The 17,555-nt window shown below is 48.1% G+C and overlaps 8 protein-coding genes across 8 annotated transcripts; 2 read left to right on the top strand and 6 right to left on the bottom strand.

Moving 5' to 3' along the window:
* Positions 1 to 3,278: 3,278 nt before the first annotated feature.
* Positions 3,279 to 3,814, bottom strand: F5147DRAFT_657778 (uncharacterized protein; the record flags this gene model as incomplete). Its single annotated transcript, XM_041434331.1, has 2 exons — positions 3,279 to 3,512; positions 3,563 to 3,814. 2 exons carry the CDS (start codon positions 3,812 to 3,814, stop codon positions 3,279 to 3,281), a joined length of 486 nt encoding a protein of 161 aa, XP_041286800.1.
* Positions 3,815 to 4,180: 366 nt separating this feature from the next.
* F5147DRAFT_779793 (uncharacterized protein) lies at positions 4,181 to 4,495 on the bottom strand (the record flags this gene model as incomplete). The annotated part of the gene is made up of 1 exon (XM_041442360.1): positions 4,181 to 4,495. One exon carries the CDS (start codon positions 4,493 to 4,495, stop codon positions 4,181 to 4,183), a length of 315 nt encoding a protein of 104 aa, XP_041286799.1.
* Positions 4,496 to 4,960: 465 nt separating this feature from the next.
* Positions 4,961 to 5,486, top strand: F5147DRAFT_779792 (uncharacterized protein; the record flags this gene model as incomplete). Its single annotated transcript, XM_041442359.1, has 3 exons — positions 4,961 to 5,093; positions 5,146 to 5,269; positions 5,315 to 5,486. The coding sequence occupies 3 exons, from the start codon at positions 4,961 to 4,963 to the stop codon at positions 5,484 to 5,486; spliced, it is 429 nt and encodes a 142-aa protein (XP_041286798.1).
* A 318-nt stretch (positions 5,487 to 5,804) lies between these two features.
* F5147DRAFT_822660 (uncharacterized protein) lies at positions 5,805 to 7,641 on the top strand (the record flags this gene model as incomplete). Its single annotated transcript, XM_041443747.1, has 9 exons — positions 5,805 to 5,908; positions 5,966 to 6,112; positions 6,165 to 6,279; positions 6,334 to 6,545; positions 6,590 to 6,725; positions 6,775 to 6,912; positions 6,962 to 7,107; positions 7,156 to 7,349; positions 7,406 to 7,641. The coding sequence occupies 9 exons, from the start codon at positions 5,805 to 5,807 to the stop codon at positions 7,639 to 7,641; spliced, it is 1,428 nt and encodes a 475-aa protein (XP_041286797.1).
* Positions 7,642 to 8,276: 635 nt separating this feature from the next.
* On the bottom strand, positions 8,277 to 8,678 carry F5147DRAFT_552576 (uncharacterized protein; the record flags this gene model as incomplete). Its single annotated transcript, XM_041430431.1, has 2 exons — positions 8,277 to 8,453; positions 8,490 to 8,678. Coding segments are annotated over 2 exons (366 nt in total), but the record flags the coding sequence as incomplete, so codon positions are not given.
* A 474-nt stretch (positions 8,679 to 9,152) lies between these two features.
* On the bottom strand, positions 9,153 to 10,289 carry F5147DRAFT_585965 (uncharacterized protein; the record flags this gene model as incomplete). The annotated part of the gene is made up of 1 exon (XM_041431901.1): positions 9,153 to 10,289. The coding sequence occupies one exon, from the start codon at positions 10,287 to 10,289 to the stop codon at positions 9,153 to 9,155; it is 1,137 nt and encodes a 378-aa protein (XP_041286795.1).
* Positions 10,290 to 10,448: 159 nt separating this feature from the next.
* Positions 10,449 to 11,784, bottom strand: F5147DRAFT_748048 (uncharacterized protein; the record flags this gene model as incomplete). Its single annotated transcript, XM_041440019.1, has 2 exons — positions 10,449 to 10,845; positions 10,895 to 11,784. The coding sequence occupies 2 exons, from the start codon at positions 11,782 to 11,784 to the stop codon at positions 10,449 to 10,451; spliced, it is 1,287 nt and encodes a 428-aa protein (XP_041286794.1).
* A 2,742-nt stretch (positions 11,785 to 14,526) lies between these two features.
* Positions 14,527 to 16,232, bottom strand: F5147DRAFT_822658 (uncharacterized protein; the record flags this gene model as incomplete). Its single annotated transcript, XM_041443746.1, has 5 exons — positions 14,527 to 14,603; positions 15,146 to 15,386; positions 15,413 to 15,753; positions 15,805 to 15,881; positions 15,934 to 16,232. The coding sequence occupies 5 exons, from the start codon at positions 16,230 to 16,232 to the stop codon at positions 14,527 to 14,529; spliced, it is 1,035 nt and encodes a 344-aa protein (XP_041286793.1).
* Between the last annotated feature and the right edge of the window lie 1,323 nt (positions 16,233 to 17,555).

Raw genomic sequence — 17,555 nt, 5'->3', positions numbered from 1 at the left:
TAGACTAGTGCGACCATGGGCAAATGCAGGTATCAAGTGAATGCCTCGAATAATCTGCTGTGGATCAAGAAAGCCAAATGCTCCTGGTACATCAGCAAATGAACCCAAGCCTATGAAGACACTTTGCCTTCCATCCAGACCATAATTATTAGGATCATGACCAAACCACCGAACCCACAAGAAATCCATCTGCCGGGGTTCGAATGAGGGTGCATCCCCACCTCTATGGATGATGTTTGCGTGAAACACGCCCAGGATACGTGCATACCAGTATGGATGTGTGTCGTCATCTTCATGTCCGAGAACCATGACATCTGCATGCGTGGGGATTAAGAGAATCTTGAGAGCGACGCAGATCATATGTCGTGTAATTGACATGACCTTGTGCTGGAATATGCGGTCATTGACGAACAGGACTTGGGCACGCGGCTGAAGAGAACTCTGTCTCGTCACCATCGTATTCACGACCAAGTATGCAGAAAGGAGGTGATCTTTCAGCCGAGGAAGGAAGTCCTTTAGGAATTATGATCATGAGCACTGCTAACTCAAAGAAACTGACAGCTTACATTTAACGCAGGATCGTTTGCATGTTTGATGAGCCATCGGGGGAGATTCAAGTGGTACCTCGTGCCATTGGAGATGTGGTAGTGTGACATTGGGTCTGGAGTAAGCCAAAGGCTCCGATGCTTCAAGGGTCCTGTGAAAGGGTGCTGCATCTTCACCTGCCGTCGTCTGTGATGACCAGGTCTATGGACTGTTGTAGACTTGCCATTTCTCCTGATTCATGGAATTGTTGTGCCTCTGCCCGCAGCCATTTTCGCTGAACGATTTCGTTCACGACGTTCCTGTTTCGCAATTCCAGATGTGAACTTTGCTTTGCTGACTCGTGGATAGAATCGTTTGAAATGACGATGTTCAAGCTCGCCCTGGAATATATTGATTCAGTGGCAAAACTAAACCAAAATCGCTTCTAGAGCACACCGGTTGAGTTGTAAGTTGTCCGTTGTTCCAAACTGACGAATAGCATCTACATAGTCACCGAGGGCATGGAGCTTGTATGTCTCAAAGTTGAAGCGTCGGATCTTCGGCCCATCTGTACCTCGCCTTGAAGTCGGTGCTGCAGACTGTGAAGGCCCTTGTTTTGCTGCCTGTCGAGCCTTTCGGCGTCCATGAGCAGCCTCCTCGCTTGGTAGATCTTGTGTCTCGAACTCTTCCTCAGTCTCCTTGACAAAGTGCCTGAGAAACCTTCCAAGATGTGTCGTGGATGTGTCGAGAAAGCCAAGTGTCGTGTCAGTATGCATTCGCAGTTTCGCAAGGCCTTGCCATGTTGCAAGTTTGAATAGCAGATCTAGCAAAGGTTCATTCCACCGAGATGGAAGCAGCAACTCAAAAACGGGTATAGCACACTGTTTTGTCAATGTTAGCTCCAAGCGGTAACTCCACATTGCACGATGGTTACCTGCAGCAAGTCTTCAAAGTTCCTCGCTGCAAGACACTTCATACCTGAGGCATTGTTACTGAATCGACGTATTGTACCCCATCCGAACGTTGATACTTGTCGATACCTGTAAATTCAGTCTTAATATGAGGATGGTGTAAGATAGAAAATAAGCAAACCGTTCATTTAAATCCTGAATTGTATTGTTCCCGTATGAGTACAAAATCCGAAGAAGATGAGTGAAGATGGCCTTCCAGACTCCGAGCTCGAACTCATGGAGTAGGTCAGGTACGAAAAGTGAATATAAATTGAATCCAAATTGAGCAAGTCGAGTCGAAAATGCACTCTATTAATCTGTTACTGGTGATCATAATGCAATTGTGTGAGAATGACAAACCGCAGTAGCAATAAGAGATTCTGGGCCAAGTAGACGCTTGACAAAAATACTAGTAAAGTTGGTACCCTTCACGTACAGCCAGTTACGAACCCTCTTGATTGTTGATCGTAGGCCATGACTATCTTGGCGTGCATCTCGATCGCGATGGCGCCTATCAGCGCGAGTGCCAAGAGCTCCGATCTTGTCCTTTGGAACTAAACATCGAGGGCAAGGACATTTCGCCAGAAACTTGATACAGGCCAGAAGTGTTCTGCAGAGTGTGTGAAGTCAATATGAAATTTGAGCTGGTGAAGATTCTGTGACTCACTTTTCGGGGTAGTCTGCAGAATAAGTAAAAAACCGGGGAAAGACTCGCCGACAGATACCATTGAGAAATTCAATGACAATTCCAAACTCGTATGCATGCATGAAGTCATCGTCCATGAGGAGTAGCCAGATGGCTTGCATAACCTCATGTCGGCAGTGCGTCAGTACCTCAGCAGTTGCAGGTTTGTCAAATGCTTGCTGATAAAAATCCTGAATCGTATCTGTAAGCTATTAAAAGGTTATCAGTGGGAAATGCACGGCATCTCACAATAAACTCACTTTAGGAATATAGGCAAGATGGTGCGCAGCAAAGCACGATGGCTTGCCCCAAACATATTTTGACTGATTCCCAAAATACATATATATGGGCCACAACGATGCAGTGCCAAAACTAGCGAGGTGTGTTGAATCCGACCATAGCATAATCGAGGTGACTACCGTCTCGAGGGTACAGCCATCAACTTTAGGTGTAGATGCAATCTTGCGATGCTCGTTGATCATGGCTGGGGACATGTACAGTTCTGAGTATACACGCTCCACAGGTTCATTGGGCGATGCTTGGAAGGAGGTTTCAAATGGCGTGAGATGAAACTGTTCAGCTGAAGCTTCACGAAGAGCCGTTTTGATGACTTCTAATGGGTGGCAATAGAAGAGTCCAGGTACAGCAAATTCGGGGGCAGATTCCTCTGAAGGGTGCTTGACACCATCAGCAGGTAAACGGATCTTCACTGAGGTCTCTATCCATCCGTCAGCTGTTGAAAACGATGAGCGGATGTCCTTTGGATCACCCTGGTAATTATCCAGGCGTTCCAGCTCCTTCGAAGCACGAAACCCTTGCAGGTCCACCTTATCAAAATCCTCTGCAAGGATCACCTCATTGACGAGGCGATCAAGTTCAGCAAGGGATTTCATAGTCGACCCTCCATAAAACCAACACATTAAGCGATATGTGGTTGCATTCAGAAACGGTACAAAGAAGTTCTCCTTCTGTGTTTTCATCGATGCACCAAAACCGGACCAGCAAGGCCTCGAACCAGCTGCATGCTGCTGCACACTTGCAAAGTGCGCTGAGTCAGAAAGATTGGCTAGGGAGGTTATTTCATCAGGGTTATATGATGGGAGCGAGCCTGGATATGTTCAAAAAAGTCCATAGTGGTCAGGTTGCGTGGTGTATGACTGCGGCGGTGTCGGAGAATGCGATTGAACACCAGTGGGTGATGATTCTGGGGGAGAAGCGGTAGGCACCTGTGGTGGTTGGGGAAGGACAGGTAATGGAGGGAGGATGTCCCAGTAACGTTTGGGCAGTTGACGAGCATGGTTTGGTAATCCAGATGGGCGAACTATGGGTGGTGGGGTTGGCTCCTGGAAATCCTAATATCAGGCATTAAATTCTAGGCCCCAAGAGTTACTGAAAAACATACGGGTATCTCATTGTCGTCTGGTGCTTCTGCACTCTGTTGCTGGATTGCCTCCCGCTCCCTGATTGCAGCATCTTCATCTTCTAGCCTTCGCACCTTGGCAGCAAGCTGATTGTCCCGGTCCTGACGCCGCTTTTCAATTAAAGATGTTATTGACCCTGCCTCCTTCCGTGCACACTTGCCACGTTTGTGATTCGAAAGGCCCCGTGCACTGTCAAAGGTAGCTCTGCAAACAGAACATGGGTAGCTGACCATAATGGACATACAATCAAGGGGCTTGTCAATAGCAGTCTGATACTTATATCATGGGTGAGCACTTGATAGGGACACGGTCCGACCATCTGTCACGTTCCAAACTGCAATTGACTGATATTATTAACTTGCAGACACGCTGCAGGCGAGATCATTGGAACTTACAGACATGCTGCAGACAAGATCACTCGATTGGATTCAATAAATCTTATATTACAAGCATGTCCATAGCCATATTCAAACAAGGATCAAAAGCAGGTCCAATCGCAAGTGCGATATCGCCAAAGCATGATAGTATTGGTATCTTGACATTGCGGTTAAGAACGTTGCTCTGCAGGTTCTCGAGTAAAACATTCATGAACGCGCCTGTTATCTTCGTGTGCTTTGAGGGCGGGATACAGGAATGGCAGGAAGGCGTTGAAGAGACTGATCAAACGCAAGGGGTGAAGGTACGAGGGCGGGTGAACGTGTGAGGGCAGTTAAAGATGTGAGGGCGGGTGAATATGCGAGGGCGGGTGAGAATGTGAGGGTGGGTGAGAATGTCTGATGTCGTGCAGAGTTCGTCATGACCGGCACATACGCTCCCCCATATGCGGGAGGCGAAACGCTGTGGGACGACATGTAAAGAGAATGCAACGATGACGCCGGCTGTGAGAACGAGTATGGGGCTAAGCTGCTTGACATCGTATGCAACGAGGAGAGCATATCAGGAGAGCGTGTGGGTGATGCAGTGAGCGCATTGTAACTATGGTAGGGTTAGGGACACGCACCTTCAGGACGCCTAGTTAGGGATTTGCACCTGCAAGGTGCTGGCACCCCATGAGGGCACCTAAGACAAGAATAAATGAATAAATATGTATATATGCCAGATCATAGGTGCTGGTGCGCCGACCTCCAGCACAGCCAGCACCTCCCAGGCGCATAAGTGAAAATTAACCTATAATAAAAGATAGAATTGTTAGTCGGATATGAACGGAACATGCTCTCAGTGCTATAGGTGAAGATGCGAGAGTGGGTGAACGTGTGATCATGTGACTTTCAAAGCCAGCCGGCAAATGCCAGTAATGGATATTGACACTACAGTTGCGCTATAGCCTTTCATTTCTACGCTCATTATCACACCTCCACCACAACTTTTCAATTACTACAATGTCTTCCTCGGCCGTTCTATCAAACGTCAAGATGCTCCAGGATGTTATATTCATTGAGATCGATGGCGTAGAGTCAGCATGGGACACTTATTGTTTCGCCCTAGACATTGAATCTCCGAGACCAAAGGTACGTTAGTCTGAATTCTGTTCACTGATGCTTGTGCTAATCTTATTTGTAGTGAGTGGTTTTTCGGATCAAAGACCCGGCTGCAAGCAGCTCTGCAATATCGGAGGAACGTATGAGTGTCAAGGAGGAAGTCATTGGTGTCAAGATTGAAGACCAGGACGTCGGCCTCAGTGAGCCAAGGTACGAGTATCATTTGTTTATACACTTAATCTCATAGATTTCTAGCACTCAGTGTGCCACATCCCCATGCCACCTACTTACCAGGCGCGCAGATAACCCACGAGACCCAAAGGATACTAGCGAGGTATGGGGCTATTGGGTTCGACCATTCCCAAGCTCACGGATCCCCGAGGTACAAGCAACCTTGGAGAGGATCAGGAATGGTCCACAGTGTTAAGTGCCGTCGCGTATAATTGCAGTTTTTTTTTATTCTTATTTGTTGTCGCGCACTTGTACTCACTGTTATATCACTTCCCATGGACACTGCCTCTCGTAGCACTTATAGCCGTACTGTTTTTTGTTGTCATACACTTGCGCTCGTGTCACTGTATTGCTTGCACTCATTGTAATTGTAACATTAGACTTCGTTGAACGTTGAATGGCGCATATAGTCACTCGCACTAAACTTTGACGTGTTGGTAAGTCAACAGAACCAAACAAACAATGCGTCAACAAGATTCCTGAATCATATTTACCCCTTACCCGGAACCACATCATGCCCGAGAGCACAGACCAAAACAATCGATCCGAGGACTCTTTTGAGGCTCTTCTCTGGAGCTTAGATGATACTTCATCAACCGGACGCAAGCAGAAGAAAGTGTAAGTCACCCATATGCGAAATTGAAAGACTGTGACTTATATTGACTATCATTACAGGAACCCACTCGATCCTTACCTAACTGCCGCTCAATTCTTCCGTCTAAACTACGACCTTTTTGCTAATGTTTTCATTATTCTGCGAGATGGAATACTTGCTGAATTCGAGCCCGAGGATGCTGATCATGACCAAGAGCAGGACGAAGAGTTCATTTTCATTCCAACTAGCCATTATTAGCTAATGGTTCATCTGTCGCAGAACACGAGCCAACATTCATCTGTTTATGACATTCGCAAAATCGATTCCGAACTTCAGTGGCCTCATCGCAAAACTCGAACGAGAACCAGAGTCACTAACTAGTTTCCTCAAATCGGTAAGCGCATATATGCACTTTTTAGCATACATTTTGCATACTGACATTTTGTAGATGGAAAGTGCAGTAAATGCAGCTCGTTGCGACGATACAGGATCTCTCAAGCATGCCGGACTTCAGTACATGCTCGACGACCCAGCCAAGGATCGTTTTGACCCCCCGATACTCAAATCTCACAGTAAGGCCTTGCGAGGGTGGAACCACCCACAGATGGCACGACTCTTATGCCCTGCACGGGATATTACTGAATTTGACATGGACCCGCAGTACATACTTGTACTTGATTGAAACTGACACTAACATGCTTCAGAGCTTATATGGACAAGGTCAACGCAGGGGAGAAGAAGATCAGCGCAAAGCAATGGCCATCGATGTTCTACGACATGAGCTTGTATGACTCGAAGAACAAGAAGAAGGGATTCCTCCGAAGTCGTGTTGTGATACAGGTAACGTTTTTGACATAGCAGAACCGCACTTTGACCTCACTTGTTCTAGGCATGGCGCCATATCTTCACAGGTCCGATGTCGGCTCTATCCAAAGACAACATCGGTCGCTTGTCGAAGCCTGGGAAGGGGAAAATGCATCACCTTGCCGAACCAGGGATCAGAAACATAATGTATGCGGCGTGTCAGGTATGTGATTGTATTTCAATATCTACTACATCTGAATATTGTACATCAGATGTATTTCACAGCCAGCAATGCAGAGTCATGGACGCCTGTCATTGGGGCCATGGACTTTGGTGACCTGTACTATAGAGCCATCGACATCGTCCATGATAATGCCGAGCAGCAGTGGGTCAAAGATCTAATGAAATTCTGGAAGGAGTAAGTGCACCATCCATTTGTTATTACCTGAGATGACAATGGGCAAAGTGAAACTCCTGGCCTGGCTGACAACCATCCCTCCAAGCACCGCAGAGTTGCTGCAACCAGCAACTGTGATACTGATGACGACATGGACAATTTTTTTGGAGATGATACAGCAGCTGCTGACCAGAAAGATGAGGAAAACGAAACACGTAGACTCGCCAACAATGATGAATCTCTCACTCAGGCAGCGGCAGGCAGTAACTTTTTTTTTCCCCTCTTGTTTTCATTATTTTGCATTGATGTAATCTACTAGGTTCATGCACTCTAAATCAGAGCAACACCGGCAATCCTCAGAACAATGCCCCTCCTACACCTCCTCACAGCTCCCCTGGACCGGCACCTCCTCACAGTTCCCCTGGACCGGCACCTCCTCGCAGCTCCCCTGGACCGGCACCTCCTCGCAGCTCCCCGGCTCCTGTTCAACGCGAACCTTCTCCTTTGAGCAAACCTCCGGCATCTCCTCCACCTGCTGGACGCAAAATGAAATGAGCAGCGCCAGTGCCTCCAGCTGATGCCCGCGGTCGTGGCAAGGCGAAATCACGACGCTAGTCCTGAGCTCTCCCTTAGTCGTTTCTATGTGTTTTTACCATGTGTTACTTGCTTCGATGTCCTGTACTAGTACTTGAACAATTATTATGTCATTTCAGTTACATCCAAGTGTGATCTAAGACCGGTAGCTACAATGACATGACTATATAATACTGGCCCAGACCTCAGCAAGTCCACACAAGCTGCCTAATGAATATAAGCTGCCCAATGCATACATGGGTCACCAGGCACCACATGGCGGTACACGGACCACATGACTGACTCAGACTGGCATGAATCTCATAGAGTATGTGTGCATAGCAGCGTCACACAACACTTGTGCCGCCTTGCGACAACTTGGGGAGCTTGTGGACCCTTATACGGGCAGGTGAAGTTAGGTATGGTAGGTGCCCTTTTGTTGATGACAACTAAACAACCGACGAACTAAGCTGGAGGGATGTACGCGCTCGTTTGGAGGCCTGGGGGAGAGACCCAGTGGACTCAAGGGCAGGATGTTTAGGACGAGATCCTGATGCTACAGGTACATTCTCCTTGTCCTGCTCAGACAAATCTCCATACGAGGGCTGCCAGCGATCCTTCGGGATGCGCGAAGCGCCCTGCTCAAGATCCGTAAGTTTCATCACCCTCCAAACACTTACTGGCAATGGGACCCCCGCCTCTCTATGTCCAGGTATGGCGAATTCCTCGTGCTGGCCCAGGATATGCACCGTCATGTTGTAGTGCCATATGGCTTCAACAGGGAGCATGGGAACCTTTCAGGTGCTCTTTCCGGGCTGGGGAGGGAGTACAGGGTGACAAAGTTCGCATTTGAGGGGTAGGTTGCGACAGGGCTTGTTCTTCGATCCCGAATCAACGGACCCATACCTGAATGAGTGCTGGTATATACATCTTGTTTCCCAGGTGGGCGCCCCACTGCTTGGTACTGCGATTCTGATGGTGCACTCAGGCACTCCAGAATGACCGCAGAAGCCACATGGGCATGTAAGATCAACCTGGTTACAATGAGTTAGTAAAGTAAGATAATAGATTTAGAAAAAAACTCACGTCTTGCTTCAAAGGCGGCTCCTCAGGAGTGTTGGTCATTGCACGTAATATATGGCGGCCTATGTGATCCCGCATGTCGAGGACCTTGGCGTCGCAAAGCGGACACATTGTGATGCGCTCGCCTTCGGATGCTGTGAGTTGGCTGCTGGCCTCAACAGAAATGACTGCCGGAGTGCCTGACAATATAAAATTATGATTAGAAAACAAAGCGCGAACCACAAACACAAAACATACCGTCTGCTAGTCAGTAAGGGAACATATTTGGATCTGATGAAACGACAGCCACGATAGACTTCAGGTTGACCTTCAATTCGTTGGCTTTGGCCCAGAGGAGTTCGCAAGCTGCTTGCATTGCATCCCGAGAGATCTTCCAAGTACTTTGGCCACTGTTCACTTGAGTGAACTTGTCAGTATTGATGTCGTCCCTCAAGTGAATGAAAATAGCCTTGGGGTTGACTGGTTCGACGAGGGAACCAGGAACAGTGACCATAACGACACATTCTGTATACTCTGATGTTCCTTGAAGTTGCCACAAGACTGAGTAGTTGACCGGTTATCTTAGCCATAGTTCGCAATGCCTTCATCATTGTCACGTTGATTGATGCGCGGGAAATATTATTGAGGCTGGCAGTGGTAGAACGAAGCACGCCAATCAAAAGAGTGTGACCAGAACGAAGGACAGTGAGAAAAATGTCCCCGACGAGAAAGAGATTGCGATCAGTGATACGACCCACAGATACGTTGACACGTTTGTTAACTTTAGTATAACCTCCACGGATGTGCTCAAGTCGATTAAGGGACTTGGAAATAAAATCCTTGTTGATCACGAGACGACATATCATCTGCTTGTGGATCCACCGTCCTTTGTATAGGAGGTAATCTTTGGGGCATATTCCAGGCCCTTGTGGCAAAGCAGGGGTCGAAGGGTCATGAGAGATGTGCTGAGAAGATAAGGAGGGAGCAGGGACATCAGTGAAGGATTTGTCGATCAACGACTCTTGGAAAGTGAGCATCATTTCTTCATCGTCATCACCTCCAGCCAAGACCCCAAGGCCAGCAACTGCATGGTCAGCATGGTCGTGATCCTCGTCTACTAAAACTGTCTCTAGACACTGAGAGGGAGGGGCGATCACAACGGGAGGAGGAATATTAGGAACTTCACTGGTATCCTCAAGGTCATTGTCTATGGTTATTACAAGGTACCTGTTCTGTCCAAATGGACGAAGCATATCGACACCAGGTACACTGAAAAGCTCCCTGAACGAATAATGAGTTGGCTGGAGCTGGGACATGGTGAGGATGGAAAGGGCTGCGTCATGACCATTGCACCATGCCAACGGCAGATCACACCGACCAGAGATAATATCGCCCTTCCAGACCTCATGATTGATATGATCAACGCCTTCCTGGCGCGTTAGTTTGAGGCGCCGGTGGCCTGGATCAAGTTCTGGGTGACACCTGAAGACAGCGTCAATATCCTTCGCAGCTCCTAAACAATCGAGAGCCTGAGCATACAAAGACGCAGAGTTATGGCCCCCAATCATGTGTGTGCGGCCAAAAAGAATCTTGAGGGGATCATCCCCAACATCCCCAAGGAAAAAAGGAGCATGTGGGTCCAGTGCTTGTTGCTTAGCGAGGCAGAATGCAGAATTCTTTACCATCATCTGTAGGTCGTAATACAATTGATAGGACATGAATGACCGTCAATGCGCGTGGAAGAAGGCGAAAGCAAGATGAGAGTACCGACTGAGCAGCATGAATTGTTCGGACAGGGAGAGAGAAAGATTGGTAAAAGGCAGGAGGATGGACTCTAGAAGAGCACTAAGAAGAGCAATTGATTGGAGATCTGCGCGAGTGTCGATATCGGTCGAAAACGAGTCGTTGACAATGGCATGCTGAGATTTGGAGAACTTGATAATGGCAAACATGAGCTCGACTCCACGAGGGACATCTTGAGGATCGTCTGGGTAGAGAAGTTTGGTGACAGCTGCTTTGTCAAAGGCAGGTAGCCACACGAGATACCGTGCAAGCATCATCGAGTTAATGATGCGACCGTTATTGAGTACGACACCCGCGGAGATCGAAGGAGAGTGCATATACCTGCATTTAAGCTGATTATAAAACGTTAAATGTAAGCAAAAGAAGTGACTTACGCTTGAATATGTGTTTGAAGTCGAAATCAAGTGTCACCTCATTATTGCCTGTGAACAGATTCAATCCCGGCATGTTGATGAGTGTACCGTACAAATCCGAGCTCTCAGAGAGCGGACTCTTGACAAACAGCCTATGGCCAGCAGCACGGCGAGTAGCATCGCCATCAGTGGCAACTGACCAGACTGGTCCGACCTGCGCCGCCGCCCCAGTGGCATTCCATCGATCAATTGCTTCAGTGAGGATCTGCTCCATGTCATTGGCGTTCTCGCTCTTGCAAGTGGGAGCAGCTAAGATGGGGAATATCTCGTCCCGGCCAAAACACGAGGCCCCCATAACAGTTAGTTCCTTGCCCAGATGGACATGACCATCATGGATCCTCTGTGCAATGTTGACTGCAGATTCGTAAGTGCGGAGAACAGGATCGACTAGGTGTGAGTGTTTCCAACATAGACCGCCGACCTTGTTGTACTTGCTGAAATGGACGGCCATCTCCTCAAGTGCAATCTCGTCAATCATAAGACTGACACCACACAAGACAGATTCCGTGCGGCTACTAAGAACAACGGCATGAATGTTGTTGTCGAAATGCTCGTTACGAATGGTCCCAATTGTGGGAGTGATAACGGTGAAGACAGCTCGAGTGCGGAGTGTGCGAAGGGAAGGGATAGCAAGTTTCTGGTTTAGCGCGAAGAGAAGTTGACGACCACCAAGCCTGTAGACAAGGGTGGCAATATCCAGGTCAGTCGCATCATATCCCCGAGGATGGTAAGCACCCTCAAGGGCATCCTCTAATTTATTGACTATCTGATGGATGCTGGCACCATTGCGTAAAGCAACGTTGATGATCTGTTGAAGGCGAGGAATGTCTCGTTCAGATACAGCCATGAGGAGTCAATTGTAGTCGTCGAGCTGCGTGAGCGCACTCATATACTTGTGCGAATCATTCAGCTGCTAATCAGAGTTAGTATGTACACAAAAAAAAACATAAAGCAGACGTACCTGCAGCTTCAACTGCTTGATTTGTTCTGCGTAAGTCCTTGCAACGTCCTGCACATGTGCAAGACCTAAAAACTTGTAGTTAGTATGCGCTTTTGGAGTGCGCGCAATGTCTGCCAGACATTCGATGTGAAGAGGGATCTCAGTGCATTCATCACAGGGAGTACCATATGACAAGCAGCGCTTAGACTGGAGGCGAAGAGTGCTGGGATTTCGAGTGTCTATGAAGAAGGGTAGGGCGTCCAGGCCATTGTGATAGCGCTCCCAAGGAAAGAGCATAATGAAAGGGCAGAGGTCCTCTGGCCAGACGACAGGAACTCCAGTGCAAACACTATTAAAAACGGGTGCAGGTGAGAGAGCACGACGAGGTCTGCAGGCATAGTATGATGTAAATACGTCTAATGAATTAGAGCCGAAATGAAACATACCTGTGTTCAAACGTAAGGCTCAGGGAACGAGACAAAGGCGCATCAGACACGGTCCGAACAAACATAGGTTTTGCTTTATCAGTCGATGCCTTGATGCACTTACGGCTGCCTCAATGGTTGCTCAATGAGCTAAATTGCCCAACATGCCAGAGAGGTAGTTGGGATGATACACTTGTCTGGACCCATTCTTTGCAGTCAGGACATAGCATCCTCCATCGTTGTTGGGTACTGATGGTTACCGCTAGCACCTTAGCCATGTATACGTTGTAAAGCAAGTCCGGCGTGTTTAGTAATAGTTGTTCCTCGATATCAATCTCCGAATCAGGGACCGAAGATGAACGTTGTGAGTCTGAATCTGATCAGCCCCAGTATGAGCTGGGACCTCGAGAAGGAGGTGATAAGTTGGGGAAGTCTTCTGGGTATGCTGTATGTGTGGTATCATCCGATAATTGTACATTGAAGTCTATGTCTGGGCTATTAGAGTGTCCAGAAGCCAGTGAATCTGTGTTGGGATCTGATCCGACGAAGTCCATCGCTTGATACAATGTGGCTATATGCGCCTCATTTCTGATAGGAGCCGAGGTTTCGTAACTTGCTGGGAAATCAGACTGAGTGTGTGCGTGAAATTGTGTGATAGAATACATAATGAACGAGAGTATGCAAAATGAACGAGTCTTGATGATGTGGGAGGCAACAGAGAGATGAGGCGCGTCAATACATATGAGCGCATCATATCTATATTCACGTGTCTCATGTTATATTGGTCACATGTTCTTAATTTTTACAACCAGACAAGTTGATTTGGCTAGTAGCATCATTGCATGCTCTTTTCTCGTTGTTCCAACTATCTAGATGTGTTCTTAAGTACTACTTAAGGGGGCCTTCCAGCGTTCAGTTAATCTTTTCACTAAGATCTTACGCCGCTGTTGAGGAACTCAGAATGCTGCTCTCGAAACTTCAAGTGGCTATACATTAAGGTTTTGTAGATTATGTAACGACGAGCCCCATGTTGGGCATTAAGGTTTTGTTCACCTCTTGCCTGCAACATTGTCCTAGGGGCCAACCCATTGCCCTGAGATTTCCTGCTCTGTAAAAAAGGTCCCACTCGTGCACTTCTCTCTGACCATATGTGATGCCAATTTTCCTCAATTGACTAGTATGTACGGTCGGCTTTTGAACTTCCCGTTGTTCGTCCCTCAATGCTTGATCATTTTCTAATGATCACTACATGCTGTTGAGTATTGTCGCTATTGTATTCTACACTGCTTACTCGTAGGCTCTTTGTTCTGTTCTTCTGTGTGCATTGGCTTATCCTTTCCCGCAGTGTGCGATATTCGTGTGTAAAGTCCCATGCCCATCGTATGCACGCCAGACAAGTATTGTTGTCCACCGCATGCGGTTAGTACCCATTCTACCTCAAATTACCCGACTTATTATGGTGCACTTTATTACCCTGAATGCCATCTGTTGTGCTTCAAATCCTCTGAAAACTCATGTTCTCGGCTTTCGTGATCTTTGGTTGAGCACCACGGCCGTTGTTGTTCGTACACTAAACCGTTTGCAGGTTGTGTGTGGTTGATGGAGAGTCGATTGTGGTAACTCACAACGAGGTGTCCATGTCACCATCTCTTGTCTTTCAAGCATCCAATTATACACGCTGTGCTGTGCTGCATCGATTGGTTCCTGACCGATGTTCTGATGTGGTGACATCTGTTATTGCATTCATGGATCATTTCCCTGCTTGTTTCCGCCACAGCCCTGCCGTAATTGCAGAACATTTGAGCGATTTGATGTACCCCCTTCTGATCCTCTGCACTGCCTCTCCGGTAGTAGTGTTCGCTGCACGAGAGACGCTAATGTTGGCGATCTTGCAGCATTTTCTCGACCTTCGTGAGGTCTTGATGCCTTGGTCCACCGCCTGTGTGGCCTTTCTATCGACTTTTCATCTGAGGCTATCAAACATTTACCAGTACAAAGGTCGTCCCATTCTCGTACCAAGGTCGGTAATGGATTGGTGTTTTACATTCGGAAACACCTTTTATTTTTGCAGTCAGCCGGCTCACAGATCATCAGCATGTTTGCTGCGGACAGAACCCTACCCCACTTATCGTGGGAGTTGGGAATACATTTGTTAGCGGAGTAGGTTCTGCCATGGCACATTCATGGGTCCGAGGTCGGCACCTCACTGGCTGTTCAGCGTGAATTAGACGGTCCGAACTTTAGACTTGTAATTAGTCTTACTACATTTCCGACATGTTGGGTGCTTGACGTAGTAGCTTACTATAAATTACCAAATATAAATAGGAGAAAAATGAGAATGCTCAACAGATGCTAACATCCCTTGCAATTGGTGGCCATGATGCTATATAGCTACAATGTTGCCACATTATAATAATAGTCACAAACTCCTCATGGGATCCAGAGTCTATAGTGGGACTCAGAGTAGATTTTTTAAACTCGCTAAAACATAACTAAGACTCGGTAAACTTTGAAAAAACTTGGCCATAGACGGCCGGCACATATCGGAGTTCAAAACAATACTTGTGCATTTCTGAGAGATAATGGAAGATATTGGGGGTAGCGCGCATGATAGAGAATGTAGATATACGTAGATATGTCAAAGTAATTAGTCCGTCAGCCTCCAAACAATGAATGAGCACCGGGACCCATCCCACAATTGCACGAGTGAACAAGTGTCACGAGGAGAGGGGAAGGGAGCAGAGCCAAACACCTCACGACTGTGGTATGTTGGCGTCTGGGGCTTCCGCGGGAGAAGAAAGGTGTTTTTTTCCACGGGAGGGGGAGAAGGGGAAGCCACGTACGGCCGCTTCTGTCCCACCAACCTGGGGGGACTGTGAAGGCTGATGACACGATGATGGGAGGAGTCAAGCTCCATCCCATTGTCATCATCCATGTCAACGTCCCCCCGTCCAACATACCCAGCATGTTGCCAAGGGGGGCAAAAAAAGGACCGTTGTCATTGGCATGGGGGTCGTCGTCGAGGTCACCATCTGGATCGTCGATTGGACTGCCCCCAGTGCCGGAAAAATGAGGAGGGGGGTGCTGTGAAGGGGGGGGATGCAGAGTACTTGGGGGGCGTGCTGAGCGCCCATGGGACCAGGCCGAATACTTGGAGGAGCACACTGAGCGCTAGTGTCAGGTGGGCTCCAGAGAGGGAGCTGAGGGTCTGGGGGAAGCAGCTGGGGGTCTGGGGGAGGGGGCTGAGAGTTTTGAGGATGGAGCTGAGGGAGCTGAGGACCAGGTGGGTTTGTAGAGGGACCAGCCCCCCCACATGGACGAATGAGCGAGTAGTAATCTGCGGCGTGGTCGACTCCCGGCTGGGAGGTGAAAATCTTTGCGCTGATTGTTGGATTGGAGAAGAGGAATGGGTGGAGCTGGTCGTACCAAGGGAACTCCAGTAATACTTGTTCTTTAAATCAAATAAATCAAACAAATATAAAAACAATGACAAAAAACTCACTGTGAAGATTGGCGGCCGCGTGTTCGTCAAGCGGGGTGACGCCAGCGCCGGTCTTGTTGAACTTATCGTGGTGATCCCTAAACAACTTCCTAAGACTTTAAATATTTAAATTACTGTATAGCTACGCACTTAAGTTCGACCTGATATGGGTGTGACCAAATGAACATTAGGTTCGAAAGTTCGAAGGGGTGTGTGACGTGTGACATGCTGCGCATAGGTTCGTTGTGTGAGACGACCGACTGGGCTGGGAGTCTCATTAGGCAGACGTATTCCTTTCTTTGTACGAGCGTAGAGATGCCCGCGCTCAACCTGGAGACTCCATCGCTAGCGCTCACCCCTCGGAGCTTCGTTTGTAGTGCTGCCGCGGTCCGGTCCAGAACCATGGTTCGAACTGGACTTTTGGTCCAGTTCTCCGCGGTTCGGTCCATGGTTCTTGCGCCAGCTAGAACCGGACCGGAAACCGGTTCTCGGTTCTAGGTCTTCCCAAACAGTCCAGTTCTGGTTCGGCCTTCCCGAACCATTCCGAACCCTTATCGACTTTGACTTCGACAACATCTGCCTCGACATCAGACTGTCATATTCGGGATTCACGTTGTTGATTAATCAAGCTACATTTAGCCTTTTCGAAGGTAAGCACTAACTAATTAAACTCTCAAGTCTCTCACCAACTCCCCTCTATAACAGGAGGTTCTGTTCATTGAGGACCGGCTACAACACTGCGCAAGACTATCTTTTACTGGAGGTGGATATATTAGGCGCGATCAAGGTGGATTTTGGAGGGATTGTGTCTTGCACTATGCTGCAGAGGTGCATATTATGATTTGTACTCTGAATGCTGATGGCTCCCTCGAGGGCCAGCACTCATCGCTACCAGCGCACAACCCATCACACACCACGCTACCTGCGCCTATGTTGATGCCTGCCACCTCACCGCATCCCCTCTCACTCGCTTGCTGTTCTTGCTGGCTGGCTTTTGCTGGCTGGCTCGCTGTGTCTCACTCACCCACTGTCTCTCGCTCACTGTCTCACATGCCCGCTGGCTGCTCTCGCCCACTGTCTCTCACCCTCTGTCTCTCGCCCGCTGTCTCTCACCCCGCTTTCAAACCAATATTCCACGACAACTCGACAAGAGAACAGAGGGGATCCATAGGAACGGCAAAGACACGCACGCTAATCTACTGCCCACCCCCCTTCTCCTCCAGAAGACATGCCATCGAGCTGTGATATGCCTCGCCACTCTACCCCAACGCCACCCTCTCCACCCACATCTCAAACACGTCATCAAGCACCAAAACATATCCCGGCACCATTCATCACTCGACAACCTTCCAAATATACCCCGACGATGTCGAAACGATAGATCCGCTGCAAAACTCGGTCAAAAAGCAACCAATAGTCTACGGATTGCTCAAGTCACGGTGGAGGGGTAGGAGCCGCAGCCGTACTAACCCGCAAAGGCGTATACTAAAATACCATCTAGGATCCGACCGCAAGCACACTGCATACAAAGCCGAGGTCGTACATTGAGACTTGAATGAGCTTTCGCTAATATGCTCGAGTAAAAGTTGTGTCATTCACACAGCAGGGAAACTAACATTTTACCACCTTTTTCCGCCAGTGAAATCACATCCTAATGGCGGTTAACCGGCAGCTTACTTCAAATTGCTTGTCTGGATCAGACGCCGCAGGTTCACATTCCCCACGGTAAGCATTGGTTATTGTGTTTTATTTCATTCTCACCATTTGTATAG

Source organism: Suillus discolor (genome assembly GCF_016758755.1).
Source record: "Suillus discolor strain FC423 chromosome Unknown F5147scaffold_92, whole genome shotgun sequence".
NCBI lineage: Eukaryota > Fungi > Basidiomycota > Agaricomycetes > Boletales > Suillaceae > Suillus > Suillus discolor.
Note: the sequence above shows the minus strand (reverse complement) of the source record. Positions and strands in the feature narration are given on the sequence as shown.